At 43.0% G+C, this 21,237-nt stretch overlaps 1 protein-coding gene across 4 annotated transcripts in view; it reads right to left on the reverse strand.

The window, feature by feature from the left end:
• The window catches only part of LOC108718748 (disco-interacting protein 2 homolog C), a 278,249-nt gene that overhangs the window by 149,671 nt on the left and 107,341 nt on the right, over positions 1-21,237 (reverse strand). For 3 of the 4 annotated variants that reach the window (XM_041565809.1, XM_041565806.1, XM_041565807.1), the window contains exon 2: positions 3,661-3,729. The exons of the other annotated variant lie outside the window; for it this stretch is intronic. In XM_041565809.1, the coding sequence (XP_041421743.1) occupies positions 3,661-3,729 (69 nt within the window). The remainder of the gene's footprint in view (positions 1-3,660; positions 3,730-21,237) is intronic. 4 annotated transcript variants of the gene reach the window in all.

A 21,237-nucleotide genomic window follows, 5' to 3' on the forward strand; every position in this document is an offset into this window, starting at 1 on the left:
GGTACCTGACCAATGGTTGCACCCAGAAGTAGGACTTGAAGTGATAAAATCCAACAACCACCTGTGCTAGGCCATAATGGATTAGGGGGATGTCCTATGTTAAAACTAAAGGGGTACCTGACCAATGGTTGCACCTTCAAGTAGGACTTGAAGTAATAAAATCCAACAACCACCTGTGCTAGGCCATAATGGATTAGGGGGATTTCCTATGTTAAAACTAAAGGGGTACTTGACCAATGGTTGCACCTTCAAGTAGGACTTGAAGTGATAGAATCCAAACACCACTTGTGCTCGGCCATAATGGATTAGGGGGATGTCCTATGTTAAAACTAAAGGGATACTTGACCAATGGTTGCACCTTCAAGTTGGACTTGAAGTGATAGAATCCAAACACTACTTGTGTTAGGCCATAATGGATTAGGGGGATGTCCTATGTTAAACCTAAATGGGTACCTGACCAATGGTTGCACCCAGAAGTAGGACTTGAAGTGATAGAATCCAAACACTACTTGTGTTAGGCCATAATGGATTAGGGGGATGTCCTATGTTAAAACTAAAGGGGTACTTGACCAATGGTTGCACCTTCAAGTAGGACTTGAAGTGATAGAATCCAAACACTACTTGTGTTAGGCCATAATGGATTAGGGGGATGTCCTATGTTAAACCTAAATGGGTACCTGACCAATGGTTGCACCCAGAAGTAGGACTTGAAGTGATAGAATCCAAACACTACTTGTGTTAGTCCATAATGGATTAGGGGGATGTCCTATGTTAAAACTAAAGGGGTACTTGACCAATGGTTGCACCTTCAAGTAGGACTTGAAGTGATAGAATCCAAACACCACTTGTGCTCGGCCATAATGGATTAGGGGGATGTCCTATGTTAAAACTAAAGGGATACTTGACCAATGGTTGCACCTTCAAGTAGGACTTGAAGTGATAGAATCCAAACACCACTTGTGCTCGGCCATAATGGATTAGGGGGATGTCCTATGTTAAACCTAAATGGGTACCTGACCAATGGTTGCACCCAGAAGTAGGACTTGAAGTGATAAAATCCAACAACCACCTGTGCTAGGCCATAATGGATTAGGGGGATGTCCTATGTTAAAACTAAAGGGGTACCTGACCAATGGTTGCACCTTCAAGTAGGACTTGAAGTAATAAAATCCAACAACCACCTGTGCTAGGCCATAATGGATTAGGGGGATTTCCTATGTTAAAACTAAAGGGGTACTTGACCAATGGTTGCACCTTCAAGTAGGACTTGAAGTGATAGAATCCAAACACCACTTGTGCTCGGCCATAATGGATTAGGGGGATGTCCTATGTTAAAACTAAAGGGATACTTGACCAATGGTTGCACCTTCAAGTTGGACTTGAAGTGATAGAATCCAAACACTACTTGTGTTAGGCCATAATGGATTAGGGGGATGTCCTATGTTAAACCTAAATGGGTACCTGACCAATGGTTGCACCCAGAAGTAGGACTTGAAGTGATAGAATCCAAACACTACTTGTGTTAGTCCATAATGGATTAGGGGGATGTCCTATGTTAAAACTAAAGGGGTACTTGACCAATGGTTGCACCTTCAAGTAGGACTTGAAGTGATAGAATCCAAACACCACTTGTGCTCGGCCATAATGGATTAGGGGGATGTCCTATGTTAAAACTAAAGGGATACTTGACCAATGGTTGCACCTTCAAGTAGGACTTGAAGTGATAGAATCCAAACACCACTTGTGCTCGGCCATAATGGATTAGGGGGATGTCCTATGTTAAACCTAAATGGGTACCTGACCAATGGTTGCACCCAGAAGTAGGACTTGAAGTGATAAAATCCAACAACCACCTGTGCTAGGCCATAATGGATTAGGGGGATGTCCTATGTTAAAACTAAAGGGGTACCTGACCAATGGTTGCACCTTCAAGTAGGACTTGAAGTAATAAAATCCAACAACCACCTGTGCTAGGCCATAATGGATTAGGGGGATTTCCTATGTTAAAACTAAAGGGGTACTTGACCAATGGTTGCACCTTCAAGTAGGACTTGAAGTGATAGAATCCAAACACCACTTGTGCTCGGCCATAATGGATTAGGGGGATGTCCTATGTTAAAACTAAAGGGATACTTGACCAATGGTTGCACCTTCAAGTTGGACTTGAAGTGATAGAATCCAAACACTACTTGTGTTAGGCCATAATGGATTAGGGGGATGTCCTATGTTAAACCTAAATGGGTACCTGACCAATGGTTGCACCCAGAAGTAGGACTTGAAGTGATAGAATCCAAACACTACTTGTGTTAGGCCATAATGGATTAGGGGGATGTCCTATGTTAAAACTAAAGGGGTACTTGACCAATGGTTGCACCTTCAAGTAGGACTTGAAGTGATAGAATCCAAACACTACTTGTGTTAGGCCATAATGGATTAGGGGGATGTCCTATGTTAAACCTAAATGGGTACCTGACCAATGGTTGCACCCAGAAGTAGGACTTGAAGTGATAGAATCCAAACACTACTTGTGTTAGTCCATAATGGATTAGGGGGATGTCCTATGTTAAAACTAAAGGGGTACTTGACCAATGGTTGCACCTTCAAGTAGGACTTGAAGTGATAGAATCCAAACACTACTTGTGTTAGGCCATAATGGATTAGGGGGATGTCCTATGTTAAAACTAAAGGGGTACTTGACCAATGGTTGCACCTTCAAGTAGGACTTGAAGTGATAGAATCCAAACACTACTTGTGTTAGGCCATAATGGATTAGGGGGATGTCCTATGTTAAACCTAAATGGGTACCTGACCAATGGTTGCACCCAGAAGTAGGACTTGAAGTGATAAAATCCAACAACCACCTGTGCTACGCCATAATGGATTAGGGGGATGTCCTATGTTAAAACTAAAGGGGTACCTGACCAATGGTTGCACCTTCAAGTAGGACTTGAAGTGATAAAATCCAACAACCAGCAGTGCTAGGCCACGGTCACACAGTATGACTAGAACTAAAAATTGCAAACAAAAGGCACAAGAAAGACAGACACAACCTACAGAGCCGTTTATGGTCTGTACAGAGTGAGAACATAGAACTATTAGCAATAGGCAATAAAACAAAGAGATTTTCGGGGGTAAAACAGTAACACAGAAGATGAAACCAACCTAACTACTAGCTGATCTACAAAGAGGAAAAAACATCCATATCCATCGGTATTTGCTTCAGAAGGGAAAAAAAGTCCTTCCTGAGCCCATAAGAGCAACTGGACCAGCCCGTAGATCCTCTCACTTTAGGACTAAAACATGGCTGCACGGGTACATGCATTTGAACGCAATTTTAATACATTTTAATGGGCGCAATTTGAGATAAAATGACACTCGCCCATGTAGATTGCTCCTAGAAAGCCATTATTTTGTGGGATGTCATTTATCAATCCCCTCAGGGTCACCAATGAATTATCTGTAAATCATCTCATTGCTGGAGTATAAATAGGCTTTTAGCTTAATTACCCCACCACCGACACCCCGTTGATTCAAGCCGTCCCCCAAGCCAAGCACAGGATGGTTGCAGACAGCGGCAATGAGAACAATCGCAAAGGACCAACGTCTGACACAATCACAACACAATCAAAAGATGAAAATATGTATGAAACCTTCTCTTACATAATGCAGCTGTTTTCCAAGTCCGCCCATGCCATCTCATTGCAGAGGGACCCGAGATACATGGATGACCTGGAAAACAGTTATTATGATGAAAAAAAATGCTAGTAAAATTAATCATTACAGACATGTATTTTTTATTTTTTATTTATTAGAGCTGCCTTCAATGACAGGCCTTTCTGTTCCTTGCACAGAAGAAGCATTTGCAGCTTGACTACAAAATAGCTGTACAAGTCAGGCTAGGAATTCAGATACAGCAGAGACATCACAAAAGACAGGATAATACACTTTAATGGAAAGTACAATATATCATTTTTATAAACATGAAAAAAGCATTTTCGTACCTCTTCCAGAAATGGCCTTTAAAAACAGACACAGATAATAACCCCCTTGCTGCATGGCAAATGCGCAATTCATTTAGATGCACGGCTGATGAGCAGCCTTGTTTTATGCATTCCAAATCAACAGCAACTAACCAATCAGCAAGCATTTCCTATTTAAAGGGGTGGGGTGATGACACACAACATAACTTGTACAGACAATTAATATAGAATGGACTTTTTGGAACATGGTAGTCACATGGGGGTTCAGAAGAGTTAGGCTCTACCTCTGGACAATTTTACAAAATTTGGCAGTTTGAACATATTTCTGTTTTTTTTTTTTCAGTTATTACAGTTTTGCTAATGAAGATGATTTGCCCTTTAAGCTGTGAGTCTAAGGGTAAGGCCAGACGAGGAGATTCGGGGAGATTTTGTCGCCTGGCGACTGATCGCCACGTCTTTTGCGCGACTATCTCCCCGAACTGCCTCAGCGTTTTTTCCCCATAGGCTACAGCGCAAAGTCGTCTGCGCTAATTCAGATGCGGCCTTGGTGAGGCAACTTTGGGCGACTATTGAAAACGCATCGCCGCGTGTGCATTAGCGCAGGCGATTTTGCGCTGTAGCCTATGGAGAAAATCTCCCCGAATCTCCTCGTCTGGCCTTACCCTATCTGTTATCTTATATTGTTACAATGACTTATTTGCTTATCTCAAAATTGTTACAAAGGTATCTTATCTGCTGCTGTGGCTGTTCTGGGCTCTCTGCCAAATTAAGTTAGAAACATTGTTTCTTTTTCTGGCTGTTCAGTGCAGAGAAAATCTGGACTTGTACTCCAGTACAAACGAGGGACTGCAGGTTGAGCTGTCAAAAGAGGGACTGTCCCTCTGAAAACGGGACAGTTGGGAGATATGCTTATGTGGGGGTTAGTGATGTGCGGGTCGAGAATTTCACGACCTGCACCCGACCCTTACCCACCTTCTCCCTGCCCTCCGCTGGCTAAAATGAAAATCGCCTGGGGGAAGGCACACGCGGTGCTTTGTTTTCAGAAGTTTCCTCGTGTGCCAACTTCGGAAAACAAAGCGCCACGTGTGCCTTCCCTCAGGCGATTTTCATTTTAGCCAGCAGAGGGCAGGGAGAAAGCAGTTCGGGGAGATTGTTGCCCCAAAAAAGAGGAGATTTGTCGGTGGGGCAACTAATCTCCCCGAATCTGCTTGTGTGGCCAGACCCTAAAGAGTGACTGAAGTTTATCAGAGCACAAATCACATGACTGTGGACTCCTGGGAAACTAACAATATGTCTAGCCCCATGTCAGAGTTCAAGATTAAATATAACAAAAATCAGTTTGCTTTTTTGAAAAATGGATTTGAGTTTTCCCAGTATCCCTTTCTAAGGGTGATATTATAACTCAAGGTATGACTTGTTCAGACAACTAATACAGAATGGGCTTTTTGGAGCATAGTAGTCACTTGAGGGTTCAGAAGCTACCACTGGACTTATGTGGTGAGGGGGACATTAAAATGTTTCATAATGGACTGAGTATCACAAGGGAAACATTGTCTTGCACCCTCTAAAACAACGGTTATTGGACATTTTTAGTTTATGAGGTCCTGCCTTTGCTCAAGATCCACCACAGCTCATAACTGCCACCTACAGATAAACTGGATCCGCCATATGTCCTTCAAACCTACTTTGAGCACTCATCAACTGCAATGTAACCATTCAGCACATATTTGCTATTTAAAGGGGCGAGGTGGTGAAACAAGCTATAACTCATTCGACAATTAATATAGAATGGACCTTTTGGAACAGAGTAGTCACACGGGGTTCAGAAGCTACCACTGGACTTATGTGGGGAGGGAGACATTAAAATGTTTCATGATGGACTGAGTATCACAAGGGGACTGGTGTCAGAGAACCGCTAAACCAGGGGTTATTGGCAATTTTTAGTTTATGAACACCTTGGAGGTCCAGCCTTTGCAGTGCAGACATTCCAGATTAGAGACGCCCCTATGTGTGTCCCGCCAACTCTTTTACACAAGAACTACCACCAGCACTTAAAATATCCCTATTACATTCATTGCATGAGCGGCAGGAGAGAATAATAACATAAAGGAAGAGCGTACAATAAATACCGGGCCATGAAATTCTGAATTTTATTTTTAAAAATTATCTATACGGGCACTGCTAGCTGCAATCAGCCATTAAGTTCATTGAAACCATTTAATTGCTAATCATCTCTCCAAACGCCTTCAAGAAAGAAATAGAAGTAAGAGCGAAAGAGAAGAAATCCAATTAAGACTCGTCTGCCTTTTTTTTCTGTCTCTGTCCGTAAATACGGGAAATTAGTGGGTGAACGTGTTCGAAACCCAACGTGATAGCGAGTTATTTATACCAAGCAGGGGCACTATCAGGCGGGAAGGTTACGGGCCGTGCCAAAATTAAACTGACGTGAAAATCCAGACTGATATCTCCGTCATTTAGGGCAAATGCCTGTCTCATTTACATTAACTGACAGCTGGGTCAGATTTTATCAGCTTAAATAAGCGCATTAGCATGCCCTTTAACATCCAATATGAATTAATAAGTATGCGTGTTTCTTGTGGGCCAGGACGCTATAATGTGCCATTAATTGGTGGAGCTTAATGACAAACATTATCCATTCTCTCTCCCATTGGTGCATTTATTGGCGGGGTACAGGTAAGTCCGCTATGTATCAGCACATAGTAACTCAGGTTGAAAAAAGACACACTTGCACTAAGTTCAACCTTTTACCCAAAATTAAACCTGCCTAAGGGCCCTTACTCACGGGCGTTTTATGGTTTTATGCGTTCAGCCGCAGGGGAACGCAGGAGTAGACACCCTGAATTCTTTTCAATGCGGCTGTACTCACACAGACGCATGTAAGCGACGAACGCAGGTTGGGACACAGCATGTTGCATTTTACCTGCGTTCGTCGCTTACATGAGTCTGTGCGAGTACAGCCGCATTTAAAAGAATTCAGCGTATCTACTCCTGCACTCCCCTGCGGCTGAACGCATAAAACCGGAACGCAGGGGGGTGCAGCTTCAAACGCCTGCGAGTAAGGGCCCATACACAGGCTGTCCAGTTTCAGAAGATTGAAAACCAGACAGAACTCTTTGGGATCGACAACCAATCACCAATTGCCACATCATAACACTGCCCGTGATGTCATTAGCCCAATTTAGGCAATTTTAATTGAACTTTTGTGCACATAAAATTAGCTTTTTTAATCCAACCTGTTGGGAAATAGGTTTGACTAATGATTGCATCAGCCCAGGAGTCATTTACAAAAACACAGTGCAAAAAAAAGATGAAAGCATATTTTTTGCACTGTGTATCCTGACAGTTGAATTGCCGCAGGTCTCTATGCCCCCCCCCCAGTGATGCATGTGATCAGATGACCGCCTTAATAATGAACCCGTGCCTTTACTGAACAATAAAGTTCTACACATATGCAATCAAATTGGCCATTAATAGGGTTTCCTTAGCGGAATGCTTGAATCTGTAGCACCATTAGGCATACAATTACAATTTACATTTTTATTATGATAAATAACAGGGCCTGTCCAACCAAGCTGAACTACAATTTCCACTCCAACAGCTGCCAGTTTATATGGGACACAAGATGACTTCCACATACGTGCCTTAGACAAAAACAAAAACCACCCTTGCAACTGAGTTTACTAAGACGGCTGCTAAATAACAAATTTAGAAAATTACAAAAAATTGGTAAATCTGCCCTATGATGACAAATCAAGAAAAAATATAAGTTCTATGCAAGATTAATTCTAAACCCAGGAGAGAAGTTGGGCACAGTGCAGTCCTTTAGCTCTTTAATTACCATTTGCCATTAATTTAGTTTTCAGGCAAATCCTAAAGAGAGGTTTCAATAGAGGTTTTAAATCTTCCCTTGACAAGGTGGATCTGCCATATCCTTTATACAGCGGCGCTAATGATTTCACCCTGGTATAACATTAGCAGCAGACGCATTCCACTTCCATTAATCCAAAAGGTCAGATCACTGGCGTCTTATTTCCTACCTGGCAAGGTCCAAAAATAAGGCTTCTTTTTCTTTCTAGACTTTAAAAAAATAATTCCATTTTGTATATCTGACTCTGATGGTTTCATCAGGGCCACTGATCTGTGAGCCGCAGAGCTTGCAATCTATATTCCCTACCACATACACCTTTTCAACTGTCAGCGGGAAGCTAAAAGGCCAACAGGTCGGACATATCGGACATAACTATTAAGAACATAGTTAGTAGAAAAATGTTCATTTTATTTGTAACTCTGACATTTAAAGGAAAAGGCTAGTTTCCTTTTATCAGGAGGGCACAGCATCAGACTGGAGCCACCTCACCGCAGAAAAGAAGATGGGGAGCTACTGGGGCATCTTTGGAGACACAGATCTTTACTGCTAAAGGGCTGTGGTTGCCTTGGGCTGGTACAGAAACCCAAAACATAATGTACAAAATTTGTAGCTACCTCTTTAGATAAGCTTTAGTTCTCCTTTAAGTTACACTTGCACGTACATACAGTATGTCCGTCTCTCAACCCCTGAGTACCTGCTCACACTTACTGAGTGTTCTCTTTCACCAGTCCCCTCTTTGTTTCCATAAGGGTTTGCTTATTTGCATCTCAGAATACTTTACTCTTCCCGTCATTATAATTCTTTATTCCCCAGCACAATATTCCGTCTCAGTCAAGATTAAACCCTGATACATTAATCTGAGCGTGTGCAGAAGACTTCAGTAACCTCATTAAAAGGAATAACACATCCATCTTTTGGAGCTTGGAGCACCCCCTCATATGGAACACACAGGGCAGAGAATGGATACGTAATTGGACATGATCTGTAGTTATTAAAATATCCTTGATTATTCCTCTCTCTCTCTCGACTGATGGTAATTGAGGCTCCGTTCCCAGGATAAAGGACAATACAATATGGCTTTATCTGATTGGATGTCAACTAATTTACACTAATGTCTCCTCTGCCCTTCGCTCCCCCAATATGTTCCAATATGAAAAAAGGCATTACCTCTGGTAGCAACTGTCAGTATTCCAGCGGGGGGGGGTACCAACTGACATCAATGGAAGTCATCATGGGTCATCCCTATATCGCACTGGAGAATATTTTGCTTTCTACCCTCGGTTATATAAAGGTTTTATGGTTTCTAAAGACAAGCTTTTTTTACCTGCGCTCCGGTTTCATGTGTTCAGCCGCAGGGGAGTGCAGGAGTAGACGCACAGAATTCTTTTCAATGTGGCTGCACTCACACAGACGCATGTAAGCACCGAAAGCAGGAAAAATGCAACATGCTGCATCCCAACCTGCGTTCGGCACTTACATGCGTCTGTGTGAGTACAGCCACATTGAAAAGAATTCAGTGCGTCTACTCCTGCGGCTGAACGCATGAAACCGGAACGCAGGGGATCGCAGGTAAAAACGCTCGTCTGTAAGAGCCCTTAGACTTGCCAAAACCTTCTCTCTGGCTCACTAGGTTTTTCGTATGACCCATAGCCCTCCTTCTGTGTTATCCTCCTTGTACAAGAAGCCAGAAGCGAGCATGGACTGATGCCATGGAGTGAGGATATGGTTGGGTAAGTGGGGTTCTTCTCAACAATCACACTCCATACTCTCCAGGGGCCGCTGAAGTTTAGGAGTACATTAGGAGGCCATCTCTTTTACCACATTCCTGCCCATTAATAGAAACCCTGGGGCAGCTGAATAAGGATTCCTTATTATGTTGATACAGCAATATACTGAGGTCTATAATTATCATTTACAAGAACTTGCCAGACACTAAGGGCCCTTACTCACAAGCGTTTGAAGCTGCGCTCCCCTGCGTTACAGTTTTATGCGTTCAGCCGCAGGGGAGCACAGGAGCAAACGCGCTGAATTCTTTTCAATGCGGCTGTACTCACCAACAGACACATGTAAGCGCCGAACGCAAGAAAAATGCAACATGCTGCTTCTCAACCAACGTTCGGCGCTTACATGCATCTGTTTGAGTAAAGAATTCAGCGCTTCTACTCCTGCGCTACCCTGTGGCTGAACGCATAAAAACGGAACGCAGGGGAGCGCAGCTTCAAACGCCCGTGAGTAAGGGCCCTAAAAGGTTAACAGTTTTTGCTCCAGTGCAATCAAACAGGAGGAGAAAGTGCTGTCGCCGCAGCCCCTGCCTCCTCAATTGCTCCGTCACATTTAAATTTCCTATATCGGAATCCAAGCTTTCTGCACAAATTGCCGCCATTACATTGTTTTTAGCTGTCTGGGAATGATGGGTAAATGGATTTGAATGGGCATGCTGCTTGATATTTTTTTTTTTAAAAGCTGTAAAATGAGTTTATTGTGCAGGGAACGAGGGTTTCATCTGGGCGCAAAGTGCCACCGTCCATTCTCCGAGAGAAGGATTCAATTTCCGGGCCGGATTTCTTGAATGCAGGTGCTAATGGGGATGGAGCCAGGGAACCGTGTCATTGGGAGATTTGCAATCATTTCCTGCCATTACATCCCGGGGAACGAAAAATTCAGGATGAAGAAAGTGACTCTGTAGAAGCGATACGGCACAATCATATACTGACACCAAAGGTAAAGCCAATGCAGAACTCTGGCCAGGCAGTTATTCTGCCACTGCAGCACAAAATTAGCCCTAATTCCCAACACTGGAAAAGAATATATTGCAGGTCAGTTTTGGGGTTGGGCATTTTTTTGTGGTACATCAATATTTAAAGGGGCATTTCACCTATAAATTAATTTTTAGTACGTTATAGAATGGCTAATTCAAAGCAACTTAATTTATTCATTTTTTTTATAGCTTTTTTTTTTTAATTTAATTTTTTAACTGTCCAGCTTTGAAATGGGGGTTACTGACTATATTAAACAAATTCAGGCAGCGCACACTTCTTGCTACTCTTAACGGGTTGGGTGCACCTCCCCAATGTCCTTCCACACTTGGAAATACTTGTAGAAATCCGAAATGGTCAGCACTCCAAACTTTCATTAAACAGCATTTATTCTCATCAGCAGGGCAACAGTAACAGCAACGCTTCGAGCCTGTCACGGCTTGGTAAAGAGGTGGGTCACTGACCCCATTTAAAAACAAATCGTTTTTAATAGTGATGGGCGAATTTATTCGGCAGGCAGAAATTCGCTGCGAATTCCCGCATATTTGCTGCCGGCTAATAAATATGTGAAATAGCCGCGACAATTCCAACGCCAGGGACAATTAAAGGCACACCCATTGACTTTAATGCGTGTCAAATTGACGCCGGCGTCAAGATTCACGTTTCGCAAGAAATTCACCCATCACTACTCTTTAATGCTACAAATGTATTGTTGTTGCTTATTTTTATTACTCATCTTTCTATTCAGGCCCTATATCACACTGGAGCAAATTTTGCTTTCTACCCTAGCTTATATACAGGTTTTAGACTTGCCTAAATTTTCTCTCTGGGTGACCACAAGTTATTCATATTCAAATCAGTGCATGGTTGCTAGGGTAATTTGGATACTAGCAGCCAGATTGCTGAGCTTGCAAACTGGAGAGCTGCTGAATAAAAAGCTAAATAACTCAAAAAACACAAATAATAAAAATTAAAACCAATTGCAAATTGTCTCAGAATATCACTCTCTACATCTTACTAAAAGTATATTAAAGGTGAACAACCCCTTTAAGGGCAGCCCCTCATATTTTCTGGTTGCTCTGCTACACCTACCATGGGAAACTGTCCTGTACCCCCATAGCCCCATTCGTAGTACAGGCATGGGACCTATTATCCAGAATGCTCAGGGACCTGGGTCTTTCTGGTTAATGGGTCTTAACGTAATTTGGATCTTCATACCTTAAGTCTACTAGAAAATCATATAAACATTAAAAAAACTCAACAGGCTGGTTCTGCTTGGATCAAGTACAAGATATTGTTTTACTACTATACAGAAAAAGGAAATAATTTTAAAAATGTTGGATTATTTGATTATAATGGAGCATATGGGAGATGGTCTTTCTGTAATTTGGAATTTTCTGGATAATGGATCCCATACCTGTACAGGTATGGGAGCTGGTATCCAGAATGCTCAGGACCTGGGGTTTTCTGGATAACGGATTTTTCTGTAATTGGGATCTTCATACCTTAAAGGGATCTTTAAGGTATGAAGCACTGAAGGTATGATGCACTGAAATCCATTTCTCAAAAGAGCAAACAGATTTTTTTATATTCAATTTTGAAATCTGACATGGGGCTAGATATTTTGTCAATTTCCCAGCTGCCCCCAGTCATGTGACTTGTGCCTGCACTTTAGGAGAGAAATGCTTTCTGGCAGGCTGCTGTTTTTCCTTCTCAATGTAACTGAATGTGTCTCAGTGGGACATGGGTTTTTACTATTGAGCGTTGTTCTTAGATCTGGTTACCTTCCCATTGTTCTTTTGTTTGGCTGCTGGGGGGAAAAAGGGAGGGGGGTGATATCACTCTAACTTGCAGTATAGCAGTAAAGAGTGATTGAAGTTTATCAGAGCACAAGTCACATGACTTGGGGCAGCTGGGAAATTGACAATATGTCTAGCCCCATGTCAGATTTCAAAATTGAATATAAAAACATCTGTTTGCTCTTTTGAGAAATGGATTTCAGTGCAGAATTCTGCTGGAGCAGCACTATTAACTGATTCATTTTGAAAAAAAATGTTTTCCCATGACAGTATCCCTTTAAGTCTACTAGAAAATCATTTAAACATTAAGTAAACTCAATAGGCTGGATTCCATACCTGTACTACAACTCCCATGATCCTCCAAAAGCCAATGCGCCACAGATGATCTTAGACTGTAATATAGGGAGGCTTGCCTTTGATCCCCGGTGCAGCTCTAGTGCCAAAGGCTTGAGACTGCAAAACCTTGTTACTATGGAGACAGCTAATTTACTGTGGCCAGTTGCTCCCTCTGTGTTCTTCACCAAAGCTTATCTGGATCAAGAGTCGTTTTGATGCAGCGATTCCTTCTTATCACTCAGCAATGGTTCTCAGCCGCTACCTCCTATTTCCTTAATAGAAGCAGGCGGCACTTTAAAAACAGATTGGATGTCAGCAAGCGTTCATTTCTATTTCCTCCTGTAGCCAAGCGCCATCTAAATGAATTTTGCCACGGCTGATAGTGCTCCGATGCCGGCTGTCTGATAGCAAGGAGAGAATATTCCAACTGGATTTCAATGACAGAGAGGAGAAAATGTAAAGGGCATCTATCGCTGTGGCACAGCCTGCCCACCGGGGGCAGCAAAGATGAGTTACCCCTCCTGCAAAAGCCTCCTGCACCTCAACCACCTCCAGCAGCAATAGCAGACGTGTCACTGTAATTTGTATCCTTATTAATGTTTACAGACACCATTAGGCAACCTAAAGATATCATTAATCCTTATTGGAGGCAAAACCAGCCTATTGGGTTTATTTAATGTTTACATGGTTTTCTAGAAGACTTAAAAGGATACAGTCATAGGAAAAAAAATGTTTTTTATTGAACCCATCAGTTAATAGTGCTGCTCCAGCAGAGTTCAGCACTGAAATCCGTTTCTCAAAAGAGCAAACTGATTTTTTTATATTTAATTTTGAAATCTGACATGGGGCTAGACATATTGTCAGTTTCCCAGCTGCCCCCAGTCATGTGACTTGTGCTCTGATAAACTTCAGTCACTCTTTACTGCTGTACTGCAAGTTTAAGTGATATCATCCCCCTCCCCCCCGCCAGCAGCCTAACAACAGAAAAATGGAATAGCAGATGAAAGTTCCCTGACAAAAGATAGCAGCTGCCTGGTAGATCTAAGAACAGCACTCAATAGTAAAATCCAGGTCCCACTGCGACACATTTATTTCAGTTACATTGAGTAGGAGAAACAACAGCCTGCCAGAAAGCAGTTCCATCCTAAAGTGCTGGCTCTTTCTGAAAGCACATGACCAGGCAAAATGACCTGAGATGCACCTACACACCAATATTACAACTAAGAAAAAATACACTTGCTGATTCAGGAATGAAATTTTATATTGTAGAGTGAATTATTTGCAATGTAAACAGTGTAATTTAGAAATAAAAAATACACCATAAAAATCATGACAGAATCCCTTTAATGTTAACCATTAGGCCACCTAATGATATAATTGGAAGCAAAACCAGCCTATCGGGTTTATTTAATGTTTACATGATTTTCTAGTAGACTTAAGGTATGAAGATCCAAATTACAGAAAGATCCGTTATCTGGAAAACCTGAACATTCTAGGTAGAAATTCCCATACCTGAAATGAAAAATTTCCTGATCATAAAACGTCTGGTCATTGTTTCCTTATCTAGTCAGATTGATATTTAAATATTTATTGATGCACAAGACATTTTTTGGCTGAGAAGTCGTCTGCCTCTTTGTTGATGCTGATCTCACCCCTCTGTATGTACTGAAATGAAGCAGAGTACCCAGGAGCTGAGCTTTTACATCTGCCTCCCAGCCCATTCCTGAGCCGAAATATTAAAAATCAGGCTGATGAGATCAGATAGACGAAGACAAGGACAGATAAGGCCAAGGTTAAATGAGGGGAAGAATCAATGGAATAATCCACGGTTCCATCACAAAGAAAGAAAATGGATGAATGAAAGCTCAGCAGTTACTGATGCCTGGGTCCTCGGATGGAGATAGGAGAGTCCTCTGCTGTGCAGAACCTACAGCTGGTACCTAATATAATATATGCTTTGTCCATACTCCGACCTTGGGAATCACAGTTCAGACAAGCCGTTCCATGCACTGAATAGGAGTTGTCAGCACTGCTGGCCTTAAGTAGGAGCAGCTCAAGGAACAAGAGGGTTGGGTGCTGGTTGTCAAAAATGACAGCTTAAAAAACAGGGTTTTTTTGTTTTTTTTTCTAGCCGTATACAAATTCAAAATTCTGGGGTTGTATAAAAGTTCAGGTTTATTTTAGGTGGCGATGTGGTGTAATGGAACAACATGACAGCTTATCAGAGATGTTGTCTTACAAGGGCAGCTGAGACCTCAAGACTTCATCTGGATGACAGCTGGTACAGTGTTTTTGACAAGACTGGGCAATTCCTTATTTACATCTAGCCGGGAAGGAAACTGATATGGAATTGTCTTTTAAATTGAGAGCAGTTGCGGAGGTATAAAAGACTCCATACCCAGTAGAAGCAGGGATAAAACACATAAGACGTGGTCACCTGCAGCCAAAGGAAAGGACCAAGGTCACAGGAGAGGCTGCAATGATAGACAATCACAAGCGGCCCAACTAAAATCTCCAGCATCCCACAAAATCTGCCAAAATGGCCACACAAAGACATTTTTATACTTGTGGACCTTCTCTGGCTGCGTAAAAAGCTGGACACATCTACTCGAAGCCTATGTAAAAGGCAAAATACATTACAAAGAAGCAGGAGCAACATTTGTCATGGAGACAAGACATTTTCCAGACTTTTCATAAGATATGGCTTCTGTCCTGCATCTCCCTATTGGTAGTGCTTTTACCCATATACTGTATGTGACTGCCATTATGGGACGTGAGTAATTCAAGAGCCAGGGAAGAGTAAGGAATAAGCTTTGGAGATGCTGCTTCTGGCCAGCCAGTAAGAAAATGATACATAAATGTTTTTTTATGGTGGTCACTGATAAATACACCCTATATTTACTTGTTCCTGACTGTTCCCATCTGCATTTAGATCTGAGAAGTCCATGGTAAAAACCAAAACCATATAAGCAAAAGCAATAAAAACCAACAAATTGGACTTCACCATGTCCATGTGAACATAAAAGGTCTCCTGTTTGTAGGAGGCTTTATTAAATGTATTGGCCCCCACAGCTTAGAGCAATGGTTGTCTTTTTTCTGTTCAAGATCCCCTTGGAGGTCCAACCTTTTGTAGGGCCGCATTTTTCTCATGACAAGGTTAAAAATACAGGAGTATCAGTCATTCAGTTCCTAAAGGTGGCCATACACAGGGAGATCCGCTCGTTTGGCAATGTCGCCAAACAAGTGAATCTCTCCCTGATATGCCCACATTGAGATGGGCAATATCGGGCTGATCAAATCATGGGCCCTAGGGCCCAACGATCGGATCAGAATGGTGGCTATACGGGCGGTCGGATCGCGGGATCGCATCAACAAACAGAAGCGGCCGCAGTTCGACGGGATTTTTTTACCCTGCCCGATCGCCGACTTTCGGCTAGATATCGATTGGGGACGCTTTGGTCTTCGATTGGTCTGTCGGCAGCTTTTATTGGCCCGTGTATGGGGGCCTTAAGAGAGCAAGAAACTTTTCACCCCAAACCTTACCTTGTTTGACCTTCAAGCTGGGCTTCCAGTTGTATTTAGGAGAGCTAATTGTCCCCTAAACTCACCTAAACTGGCCTTCAGGCTCAGCCACCCACCCGTCCTGCAACTTTTTCAAGCCTCCCAGAGGGGCCAGCCCCACAGTTTGGGTAACACTGTCTTAGAGGGACCATTGCTTAAAACCAAATGAATTTGTGGCCGGCTTGCTTAATTGGAAATGGAATCTACCGGAACCGAAAAGAGAATGATGTGCGGTGTCATCATACATGATGATTCATCCATCAATCAGATTGTTCATTAGATTTAAATGCATCCAAAAATCAAACAGCAATAAAACAAGGTGGAGGGGGGAGGGAACCTCTTGAATCAGTCCTTCTGTTATTTTTATAGCTATCATGGGGATGTTAATCTGATGAGCTTCTTCTTTTGCCGGGGATGAGTAAGCCGGTACGGCTTCTTAGGGCAGGGGCACACAAAGCTACTTGGGGAGATTAGTCGCCCATGACAAACGGCTTTTTCTTCAGGCAACTAATCTCCCCGAACTGCCTTCCTGCCATCTAGAATCTAAATCGCCGGCGGGAAGGGACTCATAGCACTTTGTTTTCTGAAGTCGGCCGAAGTTTCCCCTTTAGGCAACTAGCCGGCGGGAAGGCTTTACAGGGAGATTAGTCGCCTGAAGAAGAGGCGATTTGTCACCAGACGACTAAATCTCCCCGAATCTTAGCGTGTGCACTTACCCTTAGGGTAGAGACACATGCTGCTATTTCGGGAAATTAGTTGCCCAGCGACAAATCGGTTCTTCTTCGGGCAACTGATCTCCCGGAACTGCCTTCCCGCCGGCTAGAATGTAAATCCTGCCGGGATGGCACTCGGAATGCTTCGGCTTTCCGAAGTCGTCTGAAGTTTCCTCATGAGGAAAACGAATTGCTTCCAGTGCCATCCCGCCGGCGATTTAGATTCTAGCCGGCGGGAAGGCTTTTCGGGGAGATTAGTTGCACGAAGAAGAGGCAATTTGTTGCCCGGCGACTAAATCTCACCAAATCTTAGCATGTCCCTTTTCCCCTTAGGGCAGAGACACACGCTGTTATTCCGGGAGATTAGTCGCCCAGCAACAAATTGCTTCTTCTTTGGGCGACTCATCTCCCCAAACTGCCTTCCTGCCAGCTAGAATGTAAATTGCTGGCGGGATGGCGCTCGGATCGCTCCGGCTTTCCGGAGTCACCGAAGTTTCCTCGCGAGGCGACTTCGGAAAGCGAAGCATTTCAAGTGCCATCCCGATGTCGATTTACATTCTAGCCGGCGGAAAGTCAGTTCGGGGAGATTGGTCTTCCGAAGAAGAAGCGATTAGTCGCTGGGCGATTAATCTCCCTAAATAGTAGTGTGTATCTGCCCTTATAAATAAATCGCAAGGCTTTGTTTGTGCTCGTTAGGTCTGCCTGCAGGTCTCATGATAGCTGGAATTACCAGCTCCTCCTGCAATAATACAAAAATTACTCAAACTTAGCCATCATGCCTGTTGTATTGCATGTGGAATGGGAAAAAATTGATTTTATTTTCTCTCTCTGTACTGAAAATGATGCATGCTATATCCCACCATTACATTGACCCTACAATAACAACGTTGTCTGCAGACAATCTATTTAAAGTGCCACTGTTCTGTTAGTGGCTATGGATGGTCGGCCTCTAGCAACAGGTAAAAAGCGGTACTGCAAGTCAACTAGTTATTATGGGAACTACAAAAAAATCACAGGCCTATCAGTTTAACCAAGACTGCCAACATCTAGAAAATTAGGGAAACAAATAATTAGCGGCTAAAGCAGGGCTGTCCAACTGGAACCCTCCTTCCATATAAAAGTCAACAAGAGTCTTGGAGCACACGAAATACAAATATAATATACAGAAAAGGAACCAGATGCCTACTTTAGCTCAGTAGCAGGTGGGAGTTGTAATGCCTCCACTGGTTTATACAGAAAAATCCTGACCAGCTTCATAACAAATATATATATCTCAGAAGAATCTGAGGACCCACATTGATTCTATTAGACAAGAAAAGCAAATCACCACTGCTTCTGTAATACACAGGCCCGGGTTCATGTGGTTCCCATTACCAGTTCTGCAACGTGCAGTGAGAATTCATCAGGCTCTGTGAAGCCATAATATCCTCGTTTGCAATTCAAAGTCAGAACAGCTTGACATGCAGAAGGGCTCATTCAGTCATAACCGCTATCAACTGAAATTGGGTGGAACAAAGCGCAAAAATAGCAACAACACAACCTTGTTAAATTTAGATTTGGGTAAATTAGAAAAAATGCTGAATATGAACAATAAGATCACATTTATACAAACGGTGACCAGGGTTATCTTTGTGGTATGGTTTAGAAAAACAGCTACTTATTGTAGTCTATTTTCCTCACTGTACTATAGGCACCAGCTCTCCCTACTATACCTGCTATCCCACAGTCACACTCCCTTCCCAGAGACTATTATCCACTGTTACTATAGGCACCATCTCTCCCTACTATACCTGCTATCCCACAGTCACACTCCCTTCCCAGAGACTATTATCCACTGTTACTATAGACACCATCTCTCCCTACTATACCTGCTATCCCACAGTCACACTCCCTTCCCAGAGACTATTATCCACTGTTACTATAGACACCATCTCTCCCTACTATACCTGCTATCCCACAGTCACACTCCCTTCCCAGAGACTATTATCCACTGTTACTATAGGCACCATCTCTCCCTACTATACCTGCTATCCCACAGTCACACTCCCTTCCCAGAGACTATTATCCACTGTTACTATAGGCACCATCTCTCCCTACTATACCTGCTATCCCACAGTCACACTCCCTTCCCAGAGACTATTATCCCACTGTTACTATAGACACCATCTCTCCCTACTATACCTGCTATCCCACAGTCACACTCCCTTCCCAGAGACTATTATCTCCACTGTTACTATCGGCACCATCTCTGACTATTCCCCCTAAATACAGCTGTGAGTGAGACAGAAGTGGGGTGTATGTAGTGTCACATGTGCTAGTACCCTACACCTCCCCAAAGCAATAAGCAATATTCAAGTTGATTATAATAATTTTTGTTGTTATAATAAAGTACAGAACTTTTACTTCCCACTCTTACTTCTGCTTCCAAACAGCCAATCAGCTGCTCTGATTAAAACACTTGATGATAGAGTAAAAGCGGATTGGAGGAAATTGTATCCATCCCATGGGACCTGCACAAAATACATCCTGTAACTTTAAAGCATTAATCTTCTCCATTATATTAAAAGCAATGACAGAAATTGCCCGGAGGCATCTCAGCTGTATGCAAATCTCTAACAAAATAAACATCCTAAAAATCCGCTTCACCGACAAGGAAAAAAAAACACATTCCCAAATGATTCTGTTCATTTAAATGTTCTTTTTTATTTTTAAGAAAACATAATTTTACATTTTTCTGTCTGGGAAGAGGAAACTACTTTGTACCCTGTTCATATAAACATGACTACTCCATGTATTTGCCCTCTAATGTAAATTATGGTTTGATGTGTTTGGAGAATGCCAACATATTTTTCCTTACCCATTTCAGTTGGATCTGCCATATTCTTGATTAGGCTAAGTCACCTATTAGTGGCTCCAAACTTATGACATCTAGTACATTTAGTACAGGCCATACACAGGAGATGTTGGCCAAACCACACTGATCTGATTTTTCATCCCCCCAAACCAACAACTGCATTACATGGGAAATTATGCAGACCCACTCAAATCCATCTAAACCAGATCTTGACCAAATAAACATGCCAACAGGCTGCCAACATGGTTAAGAGTGAACAATTAGTCTATGGCCAACTTAGGTCTGACTGCCCAATGCACTTTAAGAACAGCTTGCTACCTTAAATCTTAGTTGTAATTTGGAAAATAAAGCTTGACAATCTCTAGCATTGACCTCATTCTCTGTAGACCAGGTCTGTCTTTAGGAGGTCACTGTATGGGGACCCACACAAACAGAGACCTCGCCCCTCGCCGAACCATAATGTAGGAGGAAATATTGGGGATCCCATAGGTTTTAAAATGGTGCCTCAATTTGTAGTCAAACCTTAGCCAAATAGTGATAGGTTGAATGAGAGTTGCCTTTAGGACATAAACTAGATCCCCAACCAGTAGCTTGTGTGCAACATGTTGCTCTCCAAACCCTTGGATGCTGCTCCCAGTGGCCTCAAAGCAGGTGTTTATTTTTGAATCCCAGGCTTGGGATTTTTGGTTGTAGAAAAATAAGGTTTGCTGCCAAACAGAGCCTCAACGTCAGGGTCGGACTGGGGGGTCCGGGGCCCACTGGGACTGGTGTCCAGGGCCCCCCTCTGGCCCCCGCTACCTACTTGTTAGGCGAATCCTTGCTCGGTGCCCAGGCGGCGCATCGCGCATGCGCAAACGGCGCGCATGCGCAAACGGAAACGGCGCTCGGTGCGCATGCGCAAACGGCGCTGCTATGCGCCGAGATTTTTTTTATTATTTTTTTAAAAACTGTTTGGGAGAGGGGGACTGGCCCCCACTAGGGTCGGGGCCCACCGGGTATTTTCCCGGTATCCCGCCGGGCCAGTCCGACACTGCTCAACGTAGGTTGACAATCCACCAGGGGCTACTAAATGGCCAATCACAGCACTTATTTGGCACACCAAGAACATTTTTCATGGTTGTGTTGCTCCCCAACTCCTTTTACTTCTGAATATTGCTCACGGGTTCATAAGGTTGGGGATCCCTGAACTCGAAGAACCTCAGATTTTTATTGTTTGCTCTGGATGTGGGTCTATGAGATCTGTACATGAAAAGACCAATGAAAAAAAACCTCCATGGCTACTCAGTAGGAAAGCTGAACCCCAACTGCAGGGTGCTGCTAGGGGTCCCTTATTTTGTCCTCGCTTGGAA

The sequence above is a fragment of the Xenopus laevis genome, chromosome 6L, assembly GCF_017654675.1.
Source record: "Xenopus laevis strain J_2021 chromosome 6L, Xenopus_laevis_v10.1, whole genome shotgun sequence".
Lineage (NCBI taxonomy): Eukaryota > Metazoa > Chordata > Amphibia > Anura > Pipidae > Xenopus > Xenopus laevis.